The sequence below is a fragment of the Tachypleus tridentatus genome, chromosome 1 (assembly GCF_004210375.1).
Source record: "Tachypleus tridentatus isolate NWPU-2018 chromosome 1, ASM421037v1, whole genome shotgun sequence".
NCBI lineage: Eukaryota > Metazoa > Arthropoda > Merostomata > Xiphosura > Limulidae > Tachypleus > Tachypleus tridentatus.
The window spans coordinates 92,445,398-92,470,282 of NC_134825.1; the positions used below are offsets into that span (position 1 = coordinate 92,445,398).

The 24,885-nt window shown below is 35.6% G+C and overlaps 1 protein-coding gene across 1 annotated transcript in view; it reads left to right on the top strand.

Moving 5' to 3' along the window:
* The first annotated feature begins 5,666 nt into the window (after window positions 1–5,666).
* Window positions 5,667–24,885, top strand: part of LOC143255509 (scaffold protein ILK-like) — a 43,145-nt gene continuing 23,926 nt past the window's right edge. The window contains exons 1-5 of the mRNA XM_076511287.1: window positions 5,667–5,756; window positions 5,941–6,302; window positions 13,918–14,083; window positions 14,599–14,694; window positions 16,083–16,179. Coding sequence (XP_076367402.1) covers window positions 6,214–6,302; window positions 13,918–14,083; window positions 14,599–14,694; window positions 16,083–16,179 — 448 coding nt within the window. The 5' untranslated portion in view covers window positions 5,667–5,756; window positions 5,941–6,213. The remainder of the gene's footprint in view (window positions 5,757–5,940; window positions 6,303–13,917; window positions 14,084–14,598; window positions 14,695–16,082; window positions 16,180–24,885) is intronic.

Here is a 24,885-nt window from a genome sequence, read left to right on the forward strand (position 1 = left end):
CTCTTTATTTTAGAATTTTGCCCCTGACACCAAGCATAATGAATCTTATACAGAATGAAATCCGAAACATGTATAAATTCAAGACTAATATCATAATGGTCAAGCATGTTAAGGCGTGTGACTCGTAATCTGAAGGTCGCGGGTTCACATACCCATCGCGCCAAACATGCTCGCCCTTTCAGCCATGGGAGCGTTATAATGTGATGGTCAACCCCACTATTCGTTGGTAAAAGAATAGCCCAAGACTTCCCTCTAGTCTTTCATTACTGAATTAGGGACGGCTAGCACAGATAGCCCTCGAGTAGCTTTGTGCGAAATTCAAAAACAAACAAAAACAAACAATATCATCTCCTAAACCAATAAACAGTGTTCGTTGCTATAAACATTACCTTAAATTAATTGAAAGCATTCATTTGATTGTATGTGTTCCAATTATATTTACATCAATACATTTTCTTTTATAAATGTTTCTAGGTTACATTTGTATGCGTATTTAAGGCTTAATGTTTTTAAGTTTATGTTAAACTAACAAATAAAGTAATTTTTTGTTCTTTAAAAGTACATACAGAGTCCCTAAAAAGTCTGATGAATATTCCAGTATAGGTGTAAAAACTAATTGATGATAAATTTTCTAACATGGGATAAGTGTGAAAATCTTTATAATTTTTACGTTAATCCCACTTAAACACTAGTAAGACAATACAAAGCATTCTGAATTACCCTGGAAAACAAAAACTTTGCTTCCTTTAAAAATCCAGGTAATTCGGAGCAATTTGATGGTACTGATTAAAAAAAAAACGTATCCAGAAGTTGTTTGTTACTTCTACATTTTAAGTTATTGTAATATCTGAATATTTTATCAACCGTGTGAAATACCATGCAATCAAGTCAGCACAATAGATTTTTGCTGTGAAATTAAGTTTGCTTGAACGGCTTAATAAGCAAAAGATATAAATTTCTGGTAACTTCAAATATTTACTCTATTGTATTGGTGCAAATTTCCAAATATATTGTTCATATATGCAACTTGTTCCCAATATAACTGTAGCAGTTTGCGTCACTTTGCTTCATTCCCATGCTCATATGCTTCACCTGGAATCATGAAACCCTCGCGTGCTCAGTTTGCTACAACAAACATTGAGAAAGTCCCTCAACTTAATTCAACAGTGTAAGACTGGAGGGAAGGCAGTTTGTCATCACCACCCACCGCCAACTCTTGGGCTACTCTTTTACCAATGAATAGTGGGATTGACGGTAACATTATAATGCCCCCACGGTTGAAAGGGCAGGCATGTTTGATGTAACGGGGATTTGAACCCGTGATCCTCAGATAACGAGTCGAGTGCCTTAATCATCTGGCCATACCAGGTCCTTTCATGAAGGAAAAACATCACATAGAACAGGGGTTTCCAACAGGCCGCATGCTGTTTACGGCATGGTTTTGTGTAGCCCGCGAAGGCCTATTGAAAAATAACCTACTTTTATAATTTTATTTTAGTGAAGAAATGTGTGTTTGTGTTTTTCTTACAGCAAAGCCACAAAGGGCTATCTGCTCAGCCCACCGAGGGGAATCGAACCCCTGATTTTAGCGTTGTAAATCCGGAGACATACCGCTGTACTAGCGGGGGGGGGATAGTGAAGAAATGAAAAATTCTGACTTGCAAGGTAAAAATGCATGAAAGCTCCCAACTGACATTCACCAATAAAGTTTTAAAATTTTTGTGTGCACCTATATGTTTGTTATTTACGCCTCTACAATTTTACAGTAATAAATTGATAGTAATAGCTTTTAAATTATATCACATATACCTCGGAATATTATACCATCATTTATTTCCCCTGCTAGATAAAGTGGACTCGCTCAGCTATATACTCCTTCCCCTCTGCTAGACAAAGTGAACTTGCCTGCCTGGTGGCTGTTGCTTCTCTGTCAATTTGTTGTGGAGGTTGACGTGTTGTAAATTATCACTGTTCAGTTCCGTGGTAAATATGAACATGAGCAATGTTTTCAAGAAACGTAAGATTTACAATGAAAATAGAGTGTACCAGGAACGTTGAGAACTTGATTATTCAATTTCAAACAATAACGGCAAGTTGCAGTGTTTGGTTTGTATACAAGTTATAGCAGTACGAAAAGAATTTAATGTGAAAAGGCATTATTCAACGAGGTATGAAGAAAAGTACAAAAAATATGAAAAAGAAACTCGAAAAGTTCAGATTGCAGATTTCAGCAAAAAATTAAAACAACAAATGAGTATGTTTAGCAAGTTGTCAGAAAGCCAGACATCTGCTTTGAATGCTTCGTACATCGTTTCTTTTGAACTTGCAAGAGCAAAGAAATTGTTTATTGATGGCAGTTTAGTAAAGAAATGTGTTGTTGAAATGGCAAAGGCGTTTGGGGATGCCAAAATTGCTGAGAAATTTGAATAAGTGCCGCTTTCCAACCAAACCATGCAAAGAAGGGTCACTGATAAGGGAGAAAAATTAGAAAACTCGCTTGTTGGATTGGTTGAAAAAGTACTTACTTCTCGCTTTGTTTTGACGAAAGTATTGATCAAGCAGATGTAAGTTAGCTGTAAATATTTGTACGCATTATTCATGAAGCTTTTTTAACGAAAGAGAAATTATTGAATGTAAGTGCTCTTCGTGGGACCACAAAAGGAAAGGATATATCCTAGACAGAAAAAAATTCAGTTGATAAAATCGGAGGTTTCAATAAATGTTCTGCAATAGTGACAGATGGCGCACCTGCAATGATTGGAAAAAAATTAGGCTTTGTTGGTTTTCTTAGGGAAAATGAAGTAACTTGTCCAACATTTCATTGTGTTATTCATGAAGGAGCTTTGTGTGGGAAATCAGTGAAACAAAACGAATTTATTTAAACTTGTTGTTAAAGTTATTAACATGATAAGAGAAGGAAACAAAACTCATTCACATCGGCAGCTGAAGCAGTTTTTGGAGGATATGGAGGCAGAATATGGGGATTTGGCTCTTTACAACCACGTAAAGTAGCTCAGTGTGGGAAAGTGTCTTCAACGATTCTTTGGAATAAGGAAAGAAATCTCGACATTACTCGATCAGTTTGTTTCATTAAATACAACACAATTGGAAGAAGAGCTCAAAAGTAATGATTTTCTGAAACAACCGGTTTTTCTCACAAACATCACTCACATGAAGCTCCATGGGCGGAACCAGATGGTATCAGATTTAATGGGAAACATAAATTGGTTTCGAAATAAGTTTAGAATTTTCAAAGTTTGTTTAGAAAACAACGACTTGGCCTACTTTCCAAGTTGTCAGCAATTAACAGAACAGTTCAAAGATGACGAGCCACTTGATTTTTCAAAATTTTGTGTAAATATTGAAGATACCATAGATGAGTTCAACGCATAATTCGAAGAATTCGAAATGCTAAAAAGCAGGATAGACCTGTTTAATAATCCTCTTTGTGTTGACATAGAAAATCAACAAGCTTACTTTCAAGCTGAATTATGTGAGTTGCAAGGTGATCTATTTCTGCAAACCATACAAAAAAAAAGGACCAGATTTCTCTAAACTGCTTTCAAAATATCGATTTCCAAATCTGTGTGCTTTTGGACAGAAAATGACATCAATGTTTGGTAGCACATACATATGTGAAAGTGTGTTCTTCATGATGAAATTCACTAAAAACCACAATAGATGTCGCCTCACGGATTTTTCTCTACTTCACCTTCTAAGACTAGTAACGACGAAACATCAATGCCGACATACCCTCTTTGGTCAGTGCTGCTGAACGACCTCAAAGTTCACATTGACAATTTTATGTCCTTACTACCATAGATATGTTTGCTATTCTAGTTTGTTTTATATGCAGCAGTTTTTCATTAAATTTATTTATTACGCAATTGAACATGTTTAAATTGCATTCTCCTTTTATTTTCACAATGAAATACGTCATTTTTCACAAATATGCCGGTTCAAATATCATATAACGTAAAGTAAATCTCATTCAGATTAACTCCTTCCTCAATCGTAACTCATTTTACCATGTTGAAAGGACATAACTTAACCCTACCATAGATATATTTACTCTTTATTTTGCATTACGTAATACATTAAAAAGCCCTAATTTGACAAATGTACAATGCCGCCTATCACTAGACTCGTGAATATAATTGTGGCCCTCGGGCACTCTAAAGTTGGAAACCCCTGACATAGAAGGTAAAGGTAGCTTACTAACCACTATTTGAGTGTAAAATTGGTGACTAAATAAAGCATGGGGCTCCTCATGTGTGTTATACAGTTTGCCAATTACGTATTTAGGTAGGGGCTAGAGGGAACTCAGCCTAAGGGCCCATTGATAATTTTACTCTTCGTAAAAGTTACATGTGATCTAGAACCCACATAACCTTAAATACACCATTGCAGTTTGCATATCTGGCTTGACAGAGAGCAATTATGCCATTTGCAGTTCCCATGATGTGACATCAGCCCCCTTCCAATTTAAATGACTATTATTATGTTTTAGATGAGTTTTAAGTCTTCTAAACTTTATATGCATAAAACTGTTTTAAAACTTGTTAAGAATCTAGTTACATAATAGTTTATCCTTTTCGCTTTTGATATCGCTTTTTAATTATGTTATGTATAGCTGATATGATATGAAACAATGTTTAATGTAACGCGAAATTAATTCTTTGCTTAGGTCTTGTTTTTCTTTTATTATATATATTGATATCGAAAACTCAGAAAACACTTATGATGTGTAAATATAGTATAAGTAAGGTAGAAAATTCCATTTTATTTCTAGACAAGTGGCTTATAAGCTTTATTTGTTTGTTTTTGTACAAAAGCCACATTGGGCTACATACTGATCTACCGCCGCGAATCGAGCCTCAGCTTTTAGCGTTGTAATTCCATAAACTTACCACGGTCATATCAAAGCCCAGGACTTGTAAGGAGAGATACCAATCGGTCAGTGATGATAACCCACATGTGCTTACAAAAATAAAGAAACCAACACTACATAATCCATACGGATACTAGTATAGATATTGAAGTTGTTATGTTGGTTACGTTTGTACAGTATATTATACTGTTATCTTGTGCTCCTCCCGGACTTTGGCAAAACATTTATACACACTTTATCCATCATATCTTTCAGTTCTTGTGTTAAAAGCTTATGTTAACGTTGTAGGTTTGGTTTGTTTTGAGTTTCGTGCAAAGCTACTGGAAGGCTATCTGCACTAGCCGTCCCTAATATAGTAGTGTAAGACTAGAGGGAAGGCAGCTAGTTATCACCAACCACCGCCAACTCTTGGGCTACTTTTTTTACCAACGAATAGTGGGATGGACTGAACATTATAACGCCCCCACGGCTGAAAGGGCGAGCATGTTTGGTGCGATGGGGATTCAAACCCACAACCCTCAGATTACGGGTCGAGTGCCTTAATCACCGGGCCATGAACGTTGTAGGTTGTTGACACTTCGAATAGTAATCCTTTTCAGCTCTAATTCTCCTGTTAGTCTGTTCTTTGAACAACAAATGAAAGCTTTGTACCATCCATGTTATAAATATTTCGTATGGGTTGGAGTATTTTTATAATATATTATTTATACTTTCTCACATATTATGATCAGTGAATTTTATTCTCAAACGCACTGCCATTGTGTATATATTTATAGCCCTCTATTGGTAATATTATCTATTTAAAATAAATGGTTAACAAGTTAAACTGTATCTAAGGGACGGATAGATAAGATTATGTAAATAAGTATGTATTTGAATCAATCAATCACACAAAACTGTCATGTTGATATATTAAGTTCAGTAGTATATTATAAACATTAACGATGATAAATTGTAAGGTTGTTAATTTAAGTCGTTTTTAAATGTATTCTTGAGAGATCGTTTGTTGATTTGTGTGCTAATCGTGTCGTTCTTTGCCATGTGTATAGATCTAAACTCGCCGAGTTAGTACTTGGCGCTACTCCAGACTGGTTGTACGTTGACTACTCGTACTGCGCGACTCGAAATTAACTTTCTTACGTCCGTATATATTGTAAAACTTTGAAGTAGAACTGCAAATCATTTGGGCGGTTTGGCATTCACATTCAACGGCGTGTAAAAATCAAGAACGAGGGAAGGTTTTGAAAAATTGAGACATCGTAGAATTTGGAGAGAAAAGTTTGTTATATCAACCAGCTACTCCATATTGTAATTATTGTACTATGGAAGATATTTTTCAATGGTGTAGAGAAGGCAATGGCTTTCAAGTTCGTGTTTGGCTGGATGATACTGAGCATGATATGAACCAAGGGTAAGAATGCTCTGTTTTCCATACCTTACTACAGTTTTGATTTTTGATATATAAAATTATAATATTTCGATTAATCTTTTTTTTTTTCATTTTAAGGGAAAAATTATATTAGGTGTGAGCTACAGGTAAGTTGTATGTTATATACCTGAACTTGACTTAACATTTCTTACATACATAATTAATTTGTGACGTTTTGTAAAAAGTACGTAAATATGTTTAACTGTGTTTAAACTTCGGTAACGAATACTTGTATGTTGAGAATATAAGTAGTCTTTATTAACTGTTTTGAATAGTTTATCGTTTTTGTACACACACACACACACACCTGAGTTTCTTTAAAATATTCCTATTACAAATGAAATTCTCTTATATTTTAAATTTTTAAAAATATGTTACCCAAATGTTTAGATTAACAGCCATTTGACAATTACGTAGAAATATTTTCAAGTTTGTTAAACTTGCAGTTTCTGTGTTTTGTTTTTAACGTGATTAATTATAAATTATCTTTTAAGACTTTTGTCATCTGTTTACAGTAGGTATAATTAATTGTAAATAGTATTAAAAATTCTTAATGAAGTTAAATTTAACGAATGTGTATTAAATAAAGGGTTAGACGTTTATATTTTGATGGATAATACATAGCGTAAGGAGTATAACCTATTTCCATCTCCCACACGTCTTTGCCTCGCCCTTTTTTTAATGACGTCGGCGTTTTCCTGACTATATTTGGATATTGAAAGAAACACATCTAACTCCATACATGAACTGCGTGAAATAACAAATGAGTTGCGAAAGCATTCGAAACAAACTATATACCACCTTTTGTTCTTTGTGATAGTAACAGATGTTATATAATTTTTGTTTTGAATATTTTTGCGGCTTAACAGAAACTAGTTCGTTAAATCAACCCATACTTGTGTTTTAAATAAGTTTGGAGGGTATATTGCCCACACGTTTTTATTGTTTTCTGATTAAAAATTAAAAATAGCATTGTGAAGTAAATTGTCCTTTTAGTTTCTGAACTATTACAAACATAATGGAAATTATAGAAACTGAAAGTTTGTAAATACACAAGTATTTTTGTGTTGTATTCATTCTAATTGTAGTTTGATGAATATTCAATTCATCATAACAAATTTGCATTTCAATTTAGTACTTTTTTTGTCTTTTTCGAACTGAATTGAGTGAGCTGTTGTGGAAAACTTATAAAGGTAAATGATAGTGGAAAAGGTTGTGAAGCACGCTGTAGACCACTGAAATTTATTAACAGTTACATACAAGTAAAGATGTTATATTGTGCATACAAAAAGTGTTAATCAATTTTTTTTCATTCTACTGGCATGTTCTGTGTGTCTTTTATGTTCTAAGTCATAAACTTATTTAACTTTGACCAAAAATTGGAAACTGCTCACCTGCAATTATTAAAACTACTGATTGAAAGTGAAATCAAAATAAAGATTACAAACAAAATTAAGTAATAACAACATTTCTCTGTAATAAATTGAGTGTAAATAGTTTACCTTAAGTGTATTAATCGAAAAATAAAACTATATAATAATTAAAATATACTAAACCATAATTTGAGCACCTTTACTATTAACAGTATTTTTGGTCATAATTCCAACATTATCTTGCAGAATTCAGCCAACTTAGGAGACTGAGATCAATCATAAATCTGTACACCAAGCTATTAATGCAAAGTAATTTTCAGAATAAAAATTAATTTAAGAAAATGTTCAAAGTAATTTTAGATGTAATCAGTGACATTTAATGAAACTTTTGAAGAAAAATTTAGGGCACAGAAATTTGGAAAGGTATTATTACTGAAGAGCACTAGGAGGGTTGGGAACAAAAATAAGAATTTAAATGTGATTGTTGTTAAATTGTTCTACTTAGTGTTCAGTGATGGCAAAAAAGAAAAATGAAAGAATATTCTTGATTCTGCTTGTAGGAAAATAATAGCAAGGAGCTTATCATAACCTTTGCAAAAGATTGGTGAGTTTTTCATGAATGTAGTACTGTTAGTAATTTTAGTCATTTTAATACAGGAAGGTTGTCAGCTTCTTTGAAAACATGCAGAAAAAAAGACAACAACAAGTGTAATGATTCCTGTTTTATTTTAAGTAATGAAGAGGCCCAACATGGCCAGTGGTTAAGGCACTCAACTCGTAAGCCAAGGGTTGCTGGTTTGAATCCCTGTCACACCAAATATGCTCGCCCTTTCAGGCATGGGGGCATTATAACATGATGGTCAATCTCACTATTTGTTGGTAAGAGTAGCCCAAGAGTTGGCGGTGGGTGGTGATGACTAGCTGCCTTCCCCCTAGTCTTATGCTGCTAAATTAAGGACGGCTAGCGCAGATAGCCCTCGTGTAGCTTTGAATGAAATTTAAAAACAAAGAAGTAATGAGGTAAAACTTTTAATATAGTTGTTGAACCTTTTGCAATAGAGGGTAGAAGAGTTAACCTGTTCAGTGCCGTAGACGAGATAACTCATCCAAGCCGATCAGTAATGCAGTGCCACGGACGAGTTAATTCTTTCTCACTAATGCCTAACTTAAGTGCTAGATGTTGGCACCATACATGCATTTGACCTACTTGCAAATTGTTTTACTTTTTATCCAAAATGGCATCACGAGAAAAGTTACAAAATGAAGAAGCATTAGTGTTATATTGTAACAGCTGAAATACTTGGCAGTCAACAGGTTAATGATCATATGATGGAGGTGTTCAGAGTTGTTAGCAGTGTTAAAAGTCCTTTATGCTTACTATGTTTCTATGGTAGAATAAGAATTTTTGAAAAAGAAAACTGAAATGTGAGGGGATACATTTGGAAGCTTACTCTTAGTAATTCAGAAACTGGAATATTAGAGGTTATGGCCAAAGTTCAGCCTTAGAATATCAGATTCAAAATTATTCAATGCAGTTATTTTTAAATTTAAATTTAAAACTGATGGTTTGTCTGTGAGTGTATTGTTTGTGGTTTGATTTCTTTTCAACTTTGATTAAATACTTATGGTAATGTAGAAATTTGGAAGGAAAGTTGTTATTGTAACTAGAAAAAAATCATGTATCTATATCCTTGTAGACATGCTCCAGAGTATAACCAGGGATTATCTTGTCTATTTTAAAGACAAATAGGTGATTGAAAATTCAGGAATGAATTATCATTACTACTGCAAGTCAGTAACATCTATGTTAGAAAAAGTAATGGTGATCATCAAATGACTGTTTTTATCAGGATTGCACTTATATAAGAGAAATGACTGTGTGGCAGCATTGATTGACTGTTTTATACAGGTAGCTGATCAATATATTCCTAATATCTTGACACATTTTCCACAGTATCCTCATACATGATGGAATCCTGCCTGCCACATGGCACGGATAGCTCAAAAATGGGTTTGAGACACTTTTTGTAGGTATTCCACACTCTCGAAATGCAGCACTTTTCAGTGGGCTCATGCACATGCTCAGCAGGTAAAACACCAGAGCCAGTAGGGATCTTGGATTAAATTCACAACCAGCAACTCTTCTACCACCAGTTCCAAAGTCATATGGGACAAAACTGAGACGGTCAATCGGCAGTATAATTTTGTCTCCTATTCAATCTTGCTCGCTGATGAGCAGGAAATAGCTGATGCCCAGGGCATTGTTGATACTATTAGTGAAAGCTTCAACTGGGTATCTAGCATTTCTGCTTTATCCTCCACCTTTTTGGCCATCAAGACTTTGGCAGAGTGATCACCTCTTTCCTTTTGGGCTGATCATCTTTATGAGTATAACTGCCTCTTTATGCTGGGTTCATTGGTCTGGCAGTACATCAGTCAGATCTGATGATATACACTACGAGATTCTGAACCATCCCTCTTCTGCTGCTTATGCTGTTCTTCTGGTTGTTTTTAACCAGATCTGGCAGGAGAATGTTTATCCTTATGCATGGTGCCAGGCTATTGCCCTACCTTACTCTAAGCTTAGGAAGGATCCAAAGATTATTTCAAACTACTGTCCAATTGCTTTGATGAGCTGTCTCTATAAGACCTTAGAAAGGATTGTTCATGCTCATCTTGTTTGGTTTCTCTCACCCACCCCGTGTAGGTTGTGATGACAGTGCTCCACCATGGACCACCTAATTTGTCTTGAAACAACGATCAGGGAAGCCTATCTCAAATGGCAACATCTTGTATTAATATTCTTTGATCTTGAGAAGGCTTAAGATACTATGTGAAGGCATGGCATTTTGTGAGACCTCTGCTTATATGGATTATGTGGCCATTTGCCATTTTTATTATTAATTTTTTAATGGGCAAGCAATTCCAAGTTTGTGTTGGTTTGACACATTCTTGTTCTTTCCTACAGGAACTTGGAGCCTCTCAGGGCTATGTTTTTTTGTGTCACACTTTTCAATATAAAGAGTAATGCCATCATTTAACAACTTTCTCTTACTGTTGCAAACAGGCTTTATGTTGAGGACTTCAACATCTCGTTTCAGTTGTTGAACATGAGGTTTATTAAGTAGAAGCTTCAGACTGCTCTTAGCTGTTTGTTGACTACACAAATGGTTTTAACTTCTCCCCCTCTCTAAAACCATACACATGCACTTTTGCACTAGTGGGGTATTCACCCCAATCCTGACACTGTGTCGGTGAAGTTGTACTTCCTGTGGTCTCTGAGGTAAAGTTCTTGAGGCTTATCTTTGATCATAAGCTGACCTTTATATCACACATCAAGCAGCTATGAGTCAAATGTACAAGAGCACTGAACATTCTCTGTGTCCTCTCTTCTACCACTTATAGAGTAGATTGATGTTCTATGCTAAAGATGTATCATACACTTATTCAACTGAAACTGGACTATGAGTCTCTGGTCTATGGCTCTGCCAGGACCTCAGCCTTGAAAATGCTGGACTTCGTTCATCATCAGGCGCTGTTTGCAGCTGTCTTTACTTTATGCTTCAAAACTTTGATCCTTACCACAGCATTCCCTCTGGAATTGCGTTTTCCTTCCTCAGTGGGCTATTCCTTTTCAGAACAGATGATCTGATATTGTTCCTTTTGACCTTCATATCCAGGCATAGTTGGTGAATTGGGTGTGTCGTTGGATAACATTGCTGTATCCACTGGTCAGCCCATCCCACTATGGCTTATTACCATCCACAAGTGTGACTTTTCTCTAAGTCATCTGTGAACAGCAGATACTCCCAATTGGAAGCACCATCTTTTATTTACTAAATAACATCTTTTGAATCATCCTTCAATTCCCATTTGTATGGATGGTTTGAAATCAGGCAACTCTGTGGGCTCTGCTATGGTTCGTTCAGTGGTTGTGTGGAGAATACCCTCTACAATTTCTATGTTCACTTCTGAACTGTACACCATTTCTCTTGCCCTGGATCACAAAGAAGCTAAACAGTACTCAAATTGTGCTATTTATACTGACTTGCTTAGTTCTCTACTGACCCTGGAATCACTTCACATTGGTTCTCACTGTGTTCTCTCCAATATTCAAAACCGAGTGGCCATTTCTCTCTAACACCTATCCAGTTCTTCTGATAACCATGCTGTTTTGGTATTCCTGGGAAGGAGCTCTCTGACACTGCATCTAAGTCTGTCTGATCTGGTGCTATCACTGCTGTGCCTGTTCCTTACAGGGATTATGGTTCTGTATTCAAGGCTTGGCTCCATGCCAATTAGCAGTTGATGTGGTGTGAACAACATGGAAACAAGCTTTTCCAGGTAAAACCATATATTGGACTTTGGCTGTTTTGTTTCCGTAAGGATCGGAAAGAGGAAGTTGTCATAACTAGATTACTCATTGGTCTCATTTTTTTAGCTCATTGTGTTTTTTTACCTGGGACTGATGCACCAATGTGTGGTCTGTGTGACACTCATGTCACAATAGTCCACATTTTATTGTCATGCCATCGTTATGACTCTCAACGATAGCACCATTTTAGACACGTTTTGTCCCTAGGTTTTTCCCTGAAGCTGGACAGTTTTTAATTTATTAATTAGACTTTGTTTTGTTTTAACATCCCTTTTCATGAAATAAAGTAAAATTAGTTTGATACAAAATTAGAAAATGGCCATGGCATCAAAAGAATTTGAAACTAGGACTGGAAAGACCAACTTGAAGTGGCTAATGCTGATATTTGAATTTGCCTGTTAGTCATCCTAACGAGTTATAATAATTAAAATTATGCTACAGAAAATCTTTTAAAACTTGTATTACTGTATTTTTTCTCTTACTGCTATAAACTAGATTTAAAAATTGGATTTAATGCAATTTAAGTTTATAATTCAAAAATCAGACTTTTTTTTTTTTGTAACCTTTGAAGAATGCTTCTTTCTTTCCCTGGCATTGGTCCCTTCACCTTTTTAGTATGAGATTCTAGGTATTTATGAGAGAAAAAGTAATGTACAATATCAGAAGTTGCAATTTTCAAATACTTAACATGTATTTCTGATAGGAACTTTCCTCCCTTAACACTTCTCACCCTTCCTCCCCATTAAAAACTGGTGATTTCATTTTATGCCAACACTCTAAAGTGATAGTTTGGAAGAATAGAATAGGATTTGCATGTTTCAGGAGAATTTGTTCAACTTCTATTGGTGGAGGGTTGTCATGGGATAATTTGTATGAAAGATTCATTGGCATTGGTAAATTCCAAATGGGTGGGAGTTCCAAAGCTTGTGGTGTGCCCAAAAATGTTTTTTTCATATAGAGGATAGCATTAAACTAGAATAGTTATTTATGTGATAGGAGGTGTTAAGTATCTGTAACAAATATTTTTTTCAGTATAAGAAAATTATAACTTGCAGCATAATGTATCATTTCAAAAGCCAAAATAATGCATTTATTACTAGACCGAAATTTATATTATGATGGTGAGATGATAACTTTGAAAATTTTGACAGTAATGTTATTTCTTTTCTTGAGAACTTTTTAATGTTGGAAAGTTGTTGTTTTTGCAAAATATAATATTTAAATGTAAAAAAAAAATTGATATTTTGATATATGCATTAACTGAATTGTACTTCATTTGCTGTTCTCAGTAAGCATACAAACGTTCTCTTCTTGGTCAAGAAAGTAATGTCATATTTTATAGTCTTAAATACACTGACCAATGCCCTTATTAAGGCCTTTCATCTAATGTTGTGTGGAATTTTTTTTTTAACCATGAAAAATTACATATCATTATGACAGATGAAAATACAGTGTCCTTGATGTTTTTCTGTGATATTTAAATTTCATTATCAGTTGTTTTTGTTTGTTTTTTACATACATATTGTGTAAGTTTATGACAGTTCAACTGAGCTTATGTAAATGTTTTGAAGTTTTGGCAGTGAAAATGATGCATGTTTTTGAAATGTATTTATCCATTTTGACAAGATTACTGCAGAAAACAATTTTTCAACTAAATTTTCTGCAAGTGAGTTGTAAATATGCTATAGTATTTATATACTTTTTAAATATTATTTGAAAATTATGTTTAGTCTATTTAAGTCCAGGTTTATAACTTGTTATGCATTTACTGTTGATGCATTCTTTTAATAGTGTACTGTCTATGTAAGTATTTGATAAATTACAAAATTATTTTTTTTCTTTTTTATAGTGATGACCATGGATTCAGTCCTCTACATTGGGCTTCCAAAGAGGGGAGAGCAAACATTGTTGAAATGCTTATGTTTCGAGGTGCAAGAATCAATGCCACCAACATGGGAGATGATACTGCCTTACATCTTGCTGCTGCTCATGGTCACAGAGATATTGTACATATGGCAAGTAGTAGTATTATGCATGATATATTTTGGCAAAGTATAAAGGAATATATACTGTTTTAAGTATTTCTCTCTTCAATATTCCTTTTTTCTGTTGCGTCAAACAATTTAAAAGGTGTAAGTGTAATTGAAATTAATATTAATGTATGTTTTATTAGATGGACACTGTAATTTATAGAAAAATCTTGTATGAATGATTCACAGAAACTATGCAAGAAGTAAAAAAATAAGCTTGAAATGAGTTTAATTTACATTCTGCTTTTTAAAGGAGCAAAAAGACAAATTGCCCAAGTTACTGTAAAATGAAACATGTAGTGTATGTTCCAGAAATAGCTTTAAATGTGTAGACTTTATGTGGTGTGGTGTACGTTAATCTGTTTACTGAAAATACTTTAACTGCATATTTAAAAAACTGTAAATGCTTTGTCTTTAATATTGTATTGTATTTTATGTATTTCAGTTATACTTTTTTTAACTTTAAGGAAACTTGTAATCATGTTTTCATTGTATTTCAGCTTCTTCGAAAAAAAGCAGACATTAATGCCGTAAATGAGCATGGTAACACAGCTCTTCATTATGCATGCTTTTGGGGTTATCAAGCTATTGCTGAGGTAAGTTAATTGCGTTAATTATGTTAGGTATTATTCATGGACCAGATTCTCTACAGTAAGTGTCTGTGACTTGTTGATGGTAAATTTCAGCAATACACAAACAGTGCACAGTCCACTTGTTTTAAAATAATATATTGAAAGAAGTAAAACTTGTATACAAATTCTTTACACTGTTGGTTATCCCAATTGTATCCAAGCTTTAAGTAATTCTTTTTTCCATCAAAGTCCAAACAGTTTGGTTCAGTTGTTTTAGAACATGATTGAATGACAAATTATTTATTCTCTACTGATATTGCAACACAGTCTGTGATAATCTCACTTTAGAAATTGCCTTTATACACTATACACACATTCTGATACTAACTTTCAAACCACATTTTCAATGCTTATTTATAGCCTGACAGAGGTCTTGAATGTTTAGCACTACAAATTACTATGATAGAATGATACTCAAGAAAGTCTCAGAAGGCTTTAGTAATATGACACAATTGTATAACAATTACTAACTTACAATAACTGAACTACACAATATATGGTTTGTAAACAGTTTCATAAGCAAATTTTTGACAAACTATTACGTCTAAAAATAATATTTAACATTCACACTTCATGAACTATCTAAGTCATAACATTTGCATTGAACTGTGTGTGTTGAACAACCCATGATCCTTTTCTCTAGTGAAGTTAATTTCAAATGCTTAATTTTTATCTTAAGCATTCATTACTTTATAACAAAAATTGTGTGTGCCTGTTGTTATATTCTTTTCCTCTGATGTAAAATTTTCTATAATAAGTTTATAGAAAAGCTGTAGAATTAATTTTAAAATATCTTTTCCTTAGAACTTGAATGGGTTCCACCATTTAAACAGTTGTTAAAAAGCTTCAAAACTGCTAAATACACATGCTGTACCAATTTTTTGTTTTACTTGTCATAATTACCTTTTAAACATTTTTCTTTATAAATTATTAACTTTATAAAATATTAAAATACATCTTGCAAGTTCTAGGATGATCATAGAATCTTTTCATATAGGCATGTAACCATGAATCAATAGTACATCTTCATTGATATTAACCTTTTTTCCATTTTTTTTTCCTTTTAATAAGTAATAAAAGTCAGTAGAAAATGTTTTTTTAACCATGTTTTTTCATTCGTAATAATATTTGTCTTGAATTTGAGAATGATGCTGTATTAAAATAATCAAACCTTTTCATTACCTTTAAAATCAATCTGCTTGTCTCCCCAGAATAATTTATTTTTGTTGGTGAAACTAATATATGCTATAATTTAGCTGTTTTATGCATTCTTTTGGACTTTTAAAAAGCAAAGGCTAGCTTAAGGAAGTAATGTAATTCATTTACTTGTTTTGTTTGTTTGTTGTTTCCAGGACCTTGTGAACAATGGTGCACTAGTATCAGTTTGTAATAAATATGGTGAGACTCCTCTAGATAAATGCAAAGGACAGATGGCTCAGAAGCTACATGGTAAGATTTTTTTTTTTTTCTCTTTACTGGAAATTATATTTATGGATATCTAGAATTGCTATTTTCTTAATTCTTGCTGTGGGCTCAGTTGGGATTCATTTGAGTTCATGATTCTAAAATGACCATCAGAGTTTACATATCTTAATTTTTAAGATGGTACATGTATCTTCAGAAAATCTGGTGAGCTTTTGGTAACAATCACAGATTTTTACTAAATTCTTGTCTGTGAATGAGTATTTGGAGCCAGAGTGTAAAGTGATTTGCATGTTCAGATTAAAAATATTTATTTTATTTATAAAATTTCGTGTGATAATTTGTAAAGCCTTTGATATAAATATCAATTTTTTTTATATTAAACTTAATATGTTGTGTTATTTTCTCTACCCTAAATTTATACCCATTTTGTTAATTTCACTTAAAACCTTACAAATAAAACATGTAATAAATTTAAATTGCCCTTTATTCTTTCCAGAATACCTTCAAGTTGTAATATGAAATAAAAATAGTTTATTCTAATTATCCTAAAGCTTGTATCTTTATACATATTTTCTACTCGCCTCCCCTCAGTGTGGATTCCTGTACATGGTGGGATGACCTCTGGGATCTAAACATCCATCCACATGTTTGCCCTGTGAAGGGAAGGAGAGGATCCTGGTGGTTGAGGGGTACAACCCTAACACATCACTTTGGTCTTGAATTCCTGTAGACATGGTGGCTTTTCCTAGGGTTAAATGGCTGGTCCGCTTGGACTAGGGCCAACCAGGTACCAATGTTGAAAGTTCTCGACAGATGTTGTGGACATTATATCTGAAGCTGGTGTTTGGGTATAGTGCTTATGAAACCCTGGTATTTCTGCAGTTTCCTTGTTTGGCATTGTAGTGCATCCCCTCATAGGGCTACGTGGTGAGTGGGAACAGTGGGCACTGAAATATTCTTTCTTTATTATGGATCCCCCAAATAAAAATTTAAATAAAATAGTGAAAAAACAGTCTGTCTTGAAGAATCTGAGCAATAATCTTCAACCTCTGTAACACCTGTACATCATTTTCTTATGCTGCATTCTCTTTCAGACAAATCTTTAGGGCAAATGTCTTCCTTTCTTATTCAGAAGGGATTAGAAGGACTTGCTGGCTCTCCTAAGTCAGCCAAAGAGCTTTGCTTCTACCTGTCTCTAAGTCTGGGAAGAATCCCAGAATTCCTTCAAACTATCATCCAGTTGCTTTGAGTTGTCACTGTATGGTCTTAGAGAGGATGGTTAATGCTTGTCTTGTTTGTTTTCTCGAATCAAACAAACTCCTATCAACCACTCAGTATGGGTTTCAGTGACAATGCTTTACCATGGACCACCTGATTCAACTTGAAACGTCAATTGGAGAAGCCTTTCTCAAACAACAACAGCAATTTGTATCAATATTCTTTGACCTTGAGAAAGCTTATGATACTAAAGGGGTATGACATTTTGTGAGTCCTCCATTTATATGGGTTAAGTGGCCATTTTGACCATTTTTATTATTAATTTTTTTAAAGAGCAGGCAATTACAGTTTTCTGTGGGTTTGAAACTTTCCCGTTCTTTCCTACAGGAACTTGGAATCCCTCAGGGCTCTGTTTTGAGTGTCACACTTTTCTGTGTAAAGATTAATGCCATCACTGAACAACTTTCTCTTATTGTTGCAAACAGGCTCTATGTCGATGACTTCCACATCTCGTGTCAGTCATTGAACATGAGGCTTATTGAGCGGCAGCTACAGACTGCCATAAATTGTTTACTGAAGTGGACCATTGCAAATGGTTTAACTTCTCTCTCTAAAACCATTTGCATGCACTTTTGCCACCAATGGGTATTCAACCCAATCTTGAACTCTTGTGGCAGTGAAGTTGTGCTTCTTGTGGTCCTTGAGGCAAAGTTTTTGGGGCTTATCTATGACTGTAAGCTGATCTGTATACCACACATCAAGCAGCTATGAGTCAAAAGTTGATACTCCCAATTTGAAATACAGGCTTCTATTTACTGAACATCTTTTGAACCATCCCTCCATTTCCATTTATACGGATGGTTCAAACTTAGGTGATTCTGTAGGCTCTGCCTTGGTTTGCTGTGGTTCATTGGTTGCACACAGAATTTCCTTTTCAGTTTTTGTGTTCACTGCTGAACTGTATGCCATTTCTTTTGCCCTGGATTGCATAGAAGCTAAGCAATACTCGAATTACACTATTTATACTGACTGGCCCTGAAATTGCTTCACATTACTTCTCACCCTGTTATTGCCGATATTAAAAATTGACTGGTCAGTTTCTCTTTAACATCTACTTCTATCCAGTTTTTCTGGATATTGGGCCATGTTGGTATTTGCAGGAACTAACTTGCCAATGACACAGCTAAGTCTTTCTGCTCTGGCATTATCACTGCTGTGCCTGTTCCATACGTGGCCTATGGTCCTGTATTCAAGGCTCAGCTTTTTGCCAGTTTACAGTTGACTTGGAGTGAGCAACATGAAAACAAGCTTTTCCAGATAATACCCTTCATTGGACTTTGGCCATCTTGTTTCCATAAAGACTGAAAAGGGAAAATTGTCCTAACTAGACTATGCATTGGTCACAGTTTTTTAACTTGTCATTTTCTTTTATCTGGAACTGATACACCAATGCGTGGTCTGTGTGACACTCGGGTCACAATAGCCATCATTACAACTCTCAACGATGGGACCATTTTAGACATGTTTTTCCCCAAGTTTTATTCCTGATGTTGGACAGTGTCATTGGTGATGGTGACATTGTCCACCTTACAAATGTTTTTAGTTTTTTAAAGGCCATTGGTCTTTTTAATGCAATTTAAGTTTTTAATTCATAAATTAGACTTTTTTAACATGATCCCTTTTTACGAATTAAAGTAAAATTAGTTCACTACAAAATTAGAAAATTGCTGTGATGTCAAATAACTTGAAACTAGGACTGGAAAGACCAACTTGAAGTGGCTGATGCTGATATTTGAACTTTGCTTGTTAGTCATCCTAACGAGTTATAATAATTACAATTATGCTACAGAAAGTGTTTTAAAACTTGTATTACTTTACTTTCTCTCTTACTGCTGTAAACTAAATTTAAAAATTGGATTTAATGCTATTTTAATTTTTTATTCAAAAATTTCCTTTTTCCTTTTTACAAACTTTAATAATTTTATTTTACTTTTAATTTTTTACCAGTTGTTTGGCACAGATAGTCTAGTTGCTTTGCAACATAAGATGCCAACCAATGAAAATCTAATTTACATCTATCAAATGCCAACCAACCAATCTTTTTACCTCTCTCAATGTGAGCTTGGTTAATTTGACCAACCATGTAACTTGTTTGTAGTTGTTTAAAGTCTTTATAGTTTTAATGCAACTCACTTTTAATATAGTATGTATATTTTCACAAAATATTTGCAGACTTTCAGAAAACATTACACATATAAAGTCTCTCACATATAAAAAAATATATTTTTATTGAAGTATTTTAATAAATTAAACAAATTGTTCACGAATATATTGAATAATATATTTTTTATTAATCTGCATGCAAAGTAATTTTTTGTCAACATTTAAAATACTTTTCTCCATCTCAAAAATCTTAAATTTCATTTGCGTGATCTCTAAAACCTCCTAAATACATTTTAGGTTTTTTCAGGAAAAGTTTATTTTGTTATTTTCTCTACTATATTTCAAAATGGGGTGGGTTATTTGACCAATCACATAACTACCAAAAATAAATTAAAATAAATCTAAATTACCTTTATTTTTTTCTAGAATGACTTAAGATAAATGAAAGTACTTTCATGTTATAATTTCAAGTAGCTTTAAACTCTTAACTATATACATCTATTTGTAATTAAATTTTATTGTTTTATTGCCCATTAATTGCTCTTTGAACCATGTCTAACTACTGCTATTTGTGCCATCATAAATCACGAGAATCTTGAGCTCACTTTATGCTATTGAACTACATTACCCATGAGCTACTCTCATGCATGACTTGTGAAACTTTTTTTTTATTATATTAATATTATATTTTATCTGATTTATTTTTAACTAACCAATACATCTGTGGAGGACATACAGTTACTAAGGCTCAGAGAGGTAGAATCTTACATGTGTTCTGCTCTGCTTTTTTTGTTTATTCTGGGGCTGAATTTGTGGGAAATCAAGGGGTACCAGTGAGAATTTAGACTATATTTTCCCAGCACTTTCCTTTGCTCAGATAGCTACTTTTTAACATTGGGCAGACATTTCACTTTCAGCAACCATTTTTGCAACTTATGTAATGTTTTGAGTATTTATCCTTTTGCTTAAGAATCTTTCTCACAACAGTTTTGGAATTTTTATTACATTTACAACTGTTGTCTGAGGCCTATCATAGATCCCCTGCTCAAATTTCAGAGGATGTTATTGATTATTTGACTTGTACTTTAGCTAGGTTACTGGCTTCTGCTCTCTCCCTGGTATCTTTCTGGTTTTTGTGGGATACTTTGGAAAGAGATACCATATTAGAGGGACTTTGGCTCCCTCTGTTGGCCTTTTGAGATCTCGGAGAAGCTCATTTTTTCAAACAGTCTATTTTTGTGGGAATTCCAGACTACATAAAGTCTAGAGTAGGCGTGGACAGTCTACATTCTTCACTTTCTGCACTGGCTTCTCGATTGTCCCAAAATTCTACAGACTGATGTATTGCACTTCTCATTCAAGTTGTTAGTCATTTTGCCGAGGTGCCACAATCCATTGTAATATGAGAGAAATTTCAATCTTATCAGTAGGTGTTAGGTCCTGTGGGTTTTTGTCTCGGAGGGTTCTTGTCAGTATGAGAGACGTTCAACCATGGTAGTGGATCATTAATGTTCTCTTTTGCACAAAGAGGCCATATAGCATGTCACTTCCCTACTCAAGTGTTTTTATTCTTGGCTGTTAGTAGTACAGAAAAGACAAGTGACTGGTGACAAATCAACAACTTTTCTTATCTCCGTTGCCTTCTCCAGCATCTTTGCTTTACATTGCAGTTGCTTCTTTCTTTTTGGGGACTATTTTATAGATGACCTATGGATGACAAAATTTGATGTTGCAAATGCTTATCTTCATATCATTATTGACAAATATTCATGGCATTTTCTCCACTTTGTGCACAACAATCTGGATTTTCAATTTTGTGCTCTACCATTCAGCCTTTCATCTGCTCCATACATTTTTTTTTTCCCTGTTAGCCAGAGTTTTTTCATATCATCTTCACTCATGTGGGAATTAACAGTAACCAGTGTATGGACAGCTAGTTTTATCTTACCACTTCCAACCATTTAACTGCACGCTCAAACTGTGTTATCAAAAGCTGTGCAGGCTGTTTTTTTTTGTTTTTTTTTTTTAAATCAAAAATAAGTATTTTTACTCCCACAAAGTATTCCATGTATTTAGGGGGTATTTTTCAATTCCAGACTAATCCCCCTTGGTGTGGATTCCTGTACGTGGTGAGGGAACCTCCCAGGGAAGGTTCTGTTCTTTCAGTTTACCTCCTCTGGGATCTAAACATCCACCCACGTGTTTGCTGTGAGTGGCGACCCATTAAGGGGAGGAGAGGATCCTTGTGGTTGAGGGGTCTAACCCTAACACACCACTTTGGCCTTGAATTCCTGTAGACAGGCAGCCTTTGGGTGGCCCCCTTGGGTCAATTGGCTGGTCCACTTGGGCTAGAATCAACCAAGTATCAGTGTTGGAAGTTCTCAACGGGTGTTGTGGACATTGTGTCTGATGCTGGTGTTTGGGTATAGTGCTCACGAAATCCTGGCATTGTTGCAGTGTCCTTGCATGACATTGCAGTGCGTCCCCTCGTAGGGCTCCATTTTGGGTGGGATCAGTGGGTACCGAAATTTTCCTTTTTTCCTATGGATCCTCCAACAAAAAATTTAAATAAAATAGTGAAAAAACAGTCAGTAGGTAAACGACCACATCTTGAAGACTCTGAGCAGCAATCTTCAACATTTGTAACACCTGTACCCCATTTTCTTATATTACATTCTCTTTCAGAAAAACCTTTAGGGCAAATGTCCCCTTTTTTATTCAGAAGGGTCTAGAGGGATTTGCTGGCTCTCCAAATGAGGAAAAGAAGCTTCTAACTGGAGACATATTGTTTGAAACATCCACATCCCAACACAGTGAACTCCTCTTGAATTCAAAGGCAGTTGGGATGTACCTATTGAGGTTACCCCTCATGCTACCTTGAATTCATCACGAGGAGTTATTGTTGAGAGGGATTTGAAGAACGTCCCCGAGTCAGAGATTCTTGATGGTCTCTCCACTCAAGGAGTTTCTGCAGTGAGGCGCATCTCCACTCGCAAAGATGGAGTTACACTGCCGACAGATATCCTCGTTTTGACATTTATATCACTATGTGCACCTGCCACCATAAAGGCAGGTTATCTAATTTGCAGGGTATGGCCGTACATTCCAAACCCTCTTTGATACTTCCAATGTCAGAGGTTCGGCCACTCAAAGATGTCCTGTTGTGTTTCCCTGACGTGCTTGTTGTGGTGGCAAGGACCACGATGCCTATGAGTGTCACACGGACCCACATTGTGTCAACTGCAATGGTTCCCACCCTTCCAACGTTCGTTCTTGCCCAAAATGGTTGGAGGAAAAAGAGGTGCAGCGTTTGAAAACGACCCATAACATTAGTTATCCTGAGGCTCGGGAAATTGCTGTCCGACACTCCATCTCGGACATATGCTGCTGCACTTTGTCCACAACTACAGTGGGAGTGCAGACAGGTCTCTCTGTACCTCCAAGAGAATTGTTTTGAAAACATATGAAAAACCTTTTGACCTCCATGGTTAAAAAGGTTGATGAATCGCCTTCTACACCCATCTCTGTTCCTCCCATACAGTCCAACAAATCTCAAGATCCACATCCTTCGGTTTCAAATACAGGCATTTCTTCTGATACATCTTTTTCTCCAACCCCACGATGCAAAACAATCATTCATTTGCATCCTCAGTCACTGGAATCCCCTTCCAACAACAAAGACCTGCCCAATCAATCCAGGGCAGGATCCATGGAGGTTGATAGACCTCCTCTGAATAAGGACAGTAAGGAAAAAAGATGTGATCATAAACAGAAGGGTTCTCCAGCCACTTTGCCTACCAATCATTAAAAATGGCCACCTTGATACAATGAAACTGTCGAGGTTTACGTTCTAATCTGGATGATATCAAAACACTGATTGCTTCCTACCATCCTGTATGTCTTTCCTTACAAGAAACATTTCTAAAACCTGCTGATACAGTCACCATTTGGCAGTTTTCTCTGTACAGAAATGACAGGCTGTGTGATGGATGAGTACATGGAGGGGTGGCACTATTGGTTGATCAGCATGTGCCCACTCTGTCTTTGTCACTCAACACACCCTTGGAGGCTGTAGCCATCCGTGTTTCCTTGGGTCATACCAACACTGTTTGTTCTCTCTACCTGTCCCCTGGAGAGACATATGATCAATCGGACCTTGATGCTCTCGTCGAACAGTTGCCGTCTCCATTTCTAATCCTGGGGGATTTTAATAGACATCATCCCCTCTGAGGAAGTGCTCTTATTGATAGGAGGGTTTACTCTGTAGAGCGTATGCTCTCTGTTCACAATCTTTCTCTTTTCAATACTGGTTCTTCCACTTATTTTCACGCACCTAGTCAGTCCTTTACCACTATTGATCTCTCCTTTTGCTCCCCTTCATTATTTTCCCATTTTTCATGGAGGGTTGACAATAATCCACTAGGCAGTGATTATTTTTCTATACTTTTGAAAGAGACTGGACGTGGTCGATACAACCCTACCCACATGCTTCGGTGGAAGCTGGATCAGGTAGACTGGTCCACTTTCACTGCTCTCGCGGAACTTGAACCTGCCATCGTGAGTCAGCCATCAGTAGATGACTGTGTGGCAGCGGTAACTGACTGTATTATACAAACAGCTGCTCAGTGGAATCTCGCTTGCCATTTGGCACGGAAGGCTCAAAAACGGGCCTGGGATATTTTCCGTAGATATCCCACACTTTCAACCCACATCGCTTTCCAATGGGTCTGTGCACGTGCTAGGTGGGTAAGATGTCAAAGCCAGAAGGAATCTTGGAATAAGTTCACAACTAGTATATCTTCTACCACTGGTTCCAAGGTCATATGGACAGGATTCGAAAGGTAAGTGGGCACTACAATTCTGTCCCCCTCTCCATCTTACTCTCTGATGGCTAAGAGGTAGCTGATGTCCGGAGCATCACCAATACTCTAGGTGAAAGCTTTTGCTGGGTGTCTAGCGCTTCTGCTTGTCCCTCCACCTTCTTGGCCATCAAGTCTCGGGCAGAGCATTCATCTCTTTCCTTTGGAACTGACTTTTTGCCTATAATTGTCCCTTTACACTGGTGGAACTGAAAATGGCCCTTCATCGGTCTGGCAGTACATCTGCAGGACTTGATGATGTACACTATGACATGCTGTGCTACCTCTCTCTCCTGCTTCTCTTGATATTCTTCTAATACTCTAGGTGAAAGCTTTTGCTGGGTGTCTAGCACTTCTGCTTGTCCCTCCACCTCCTTGGCCATCAAGTCTCGGGCAGAGCATTCACCTCTTTCCTTTGGAACTGACTTTTTGCCTATAATTGTTTCTTTACACTGGTGGAACTGAAAATGGCCGTTCATCGGTCTGGCAG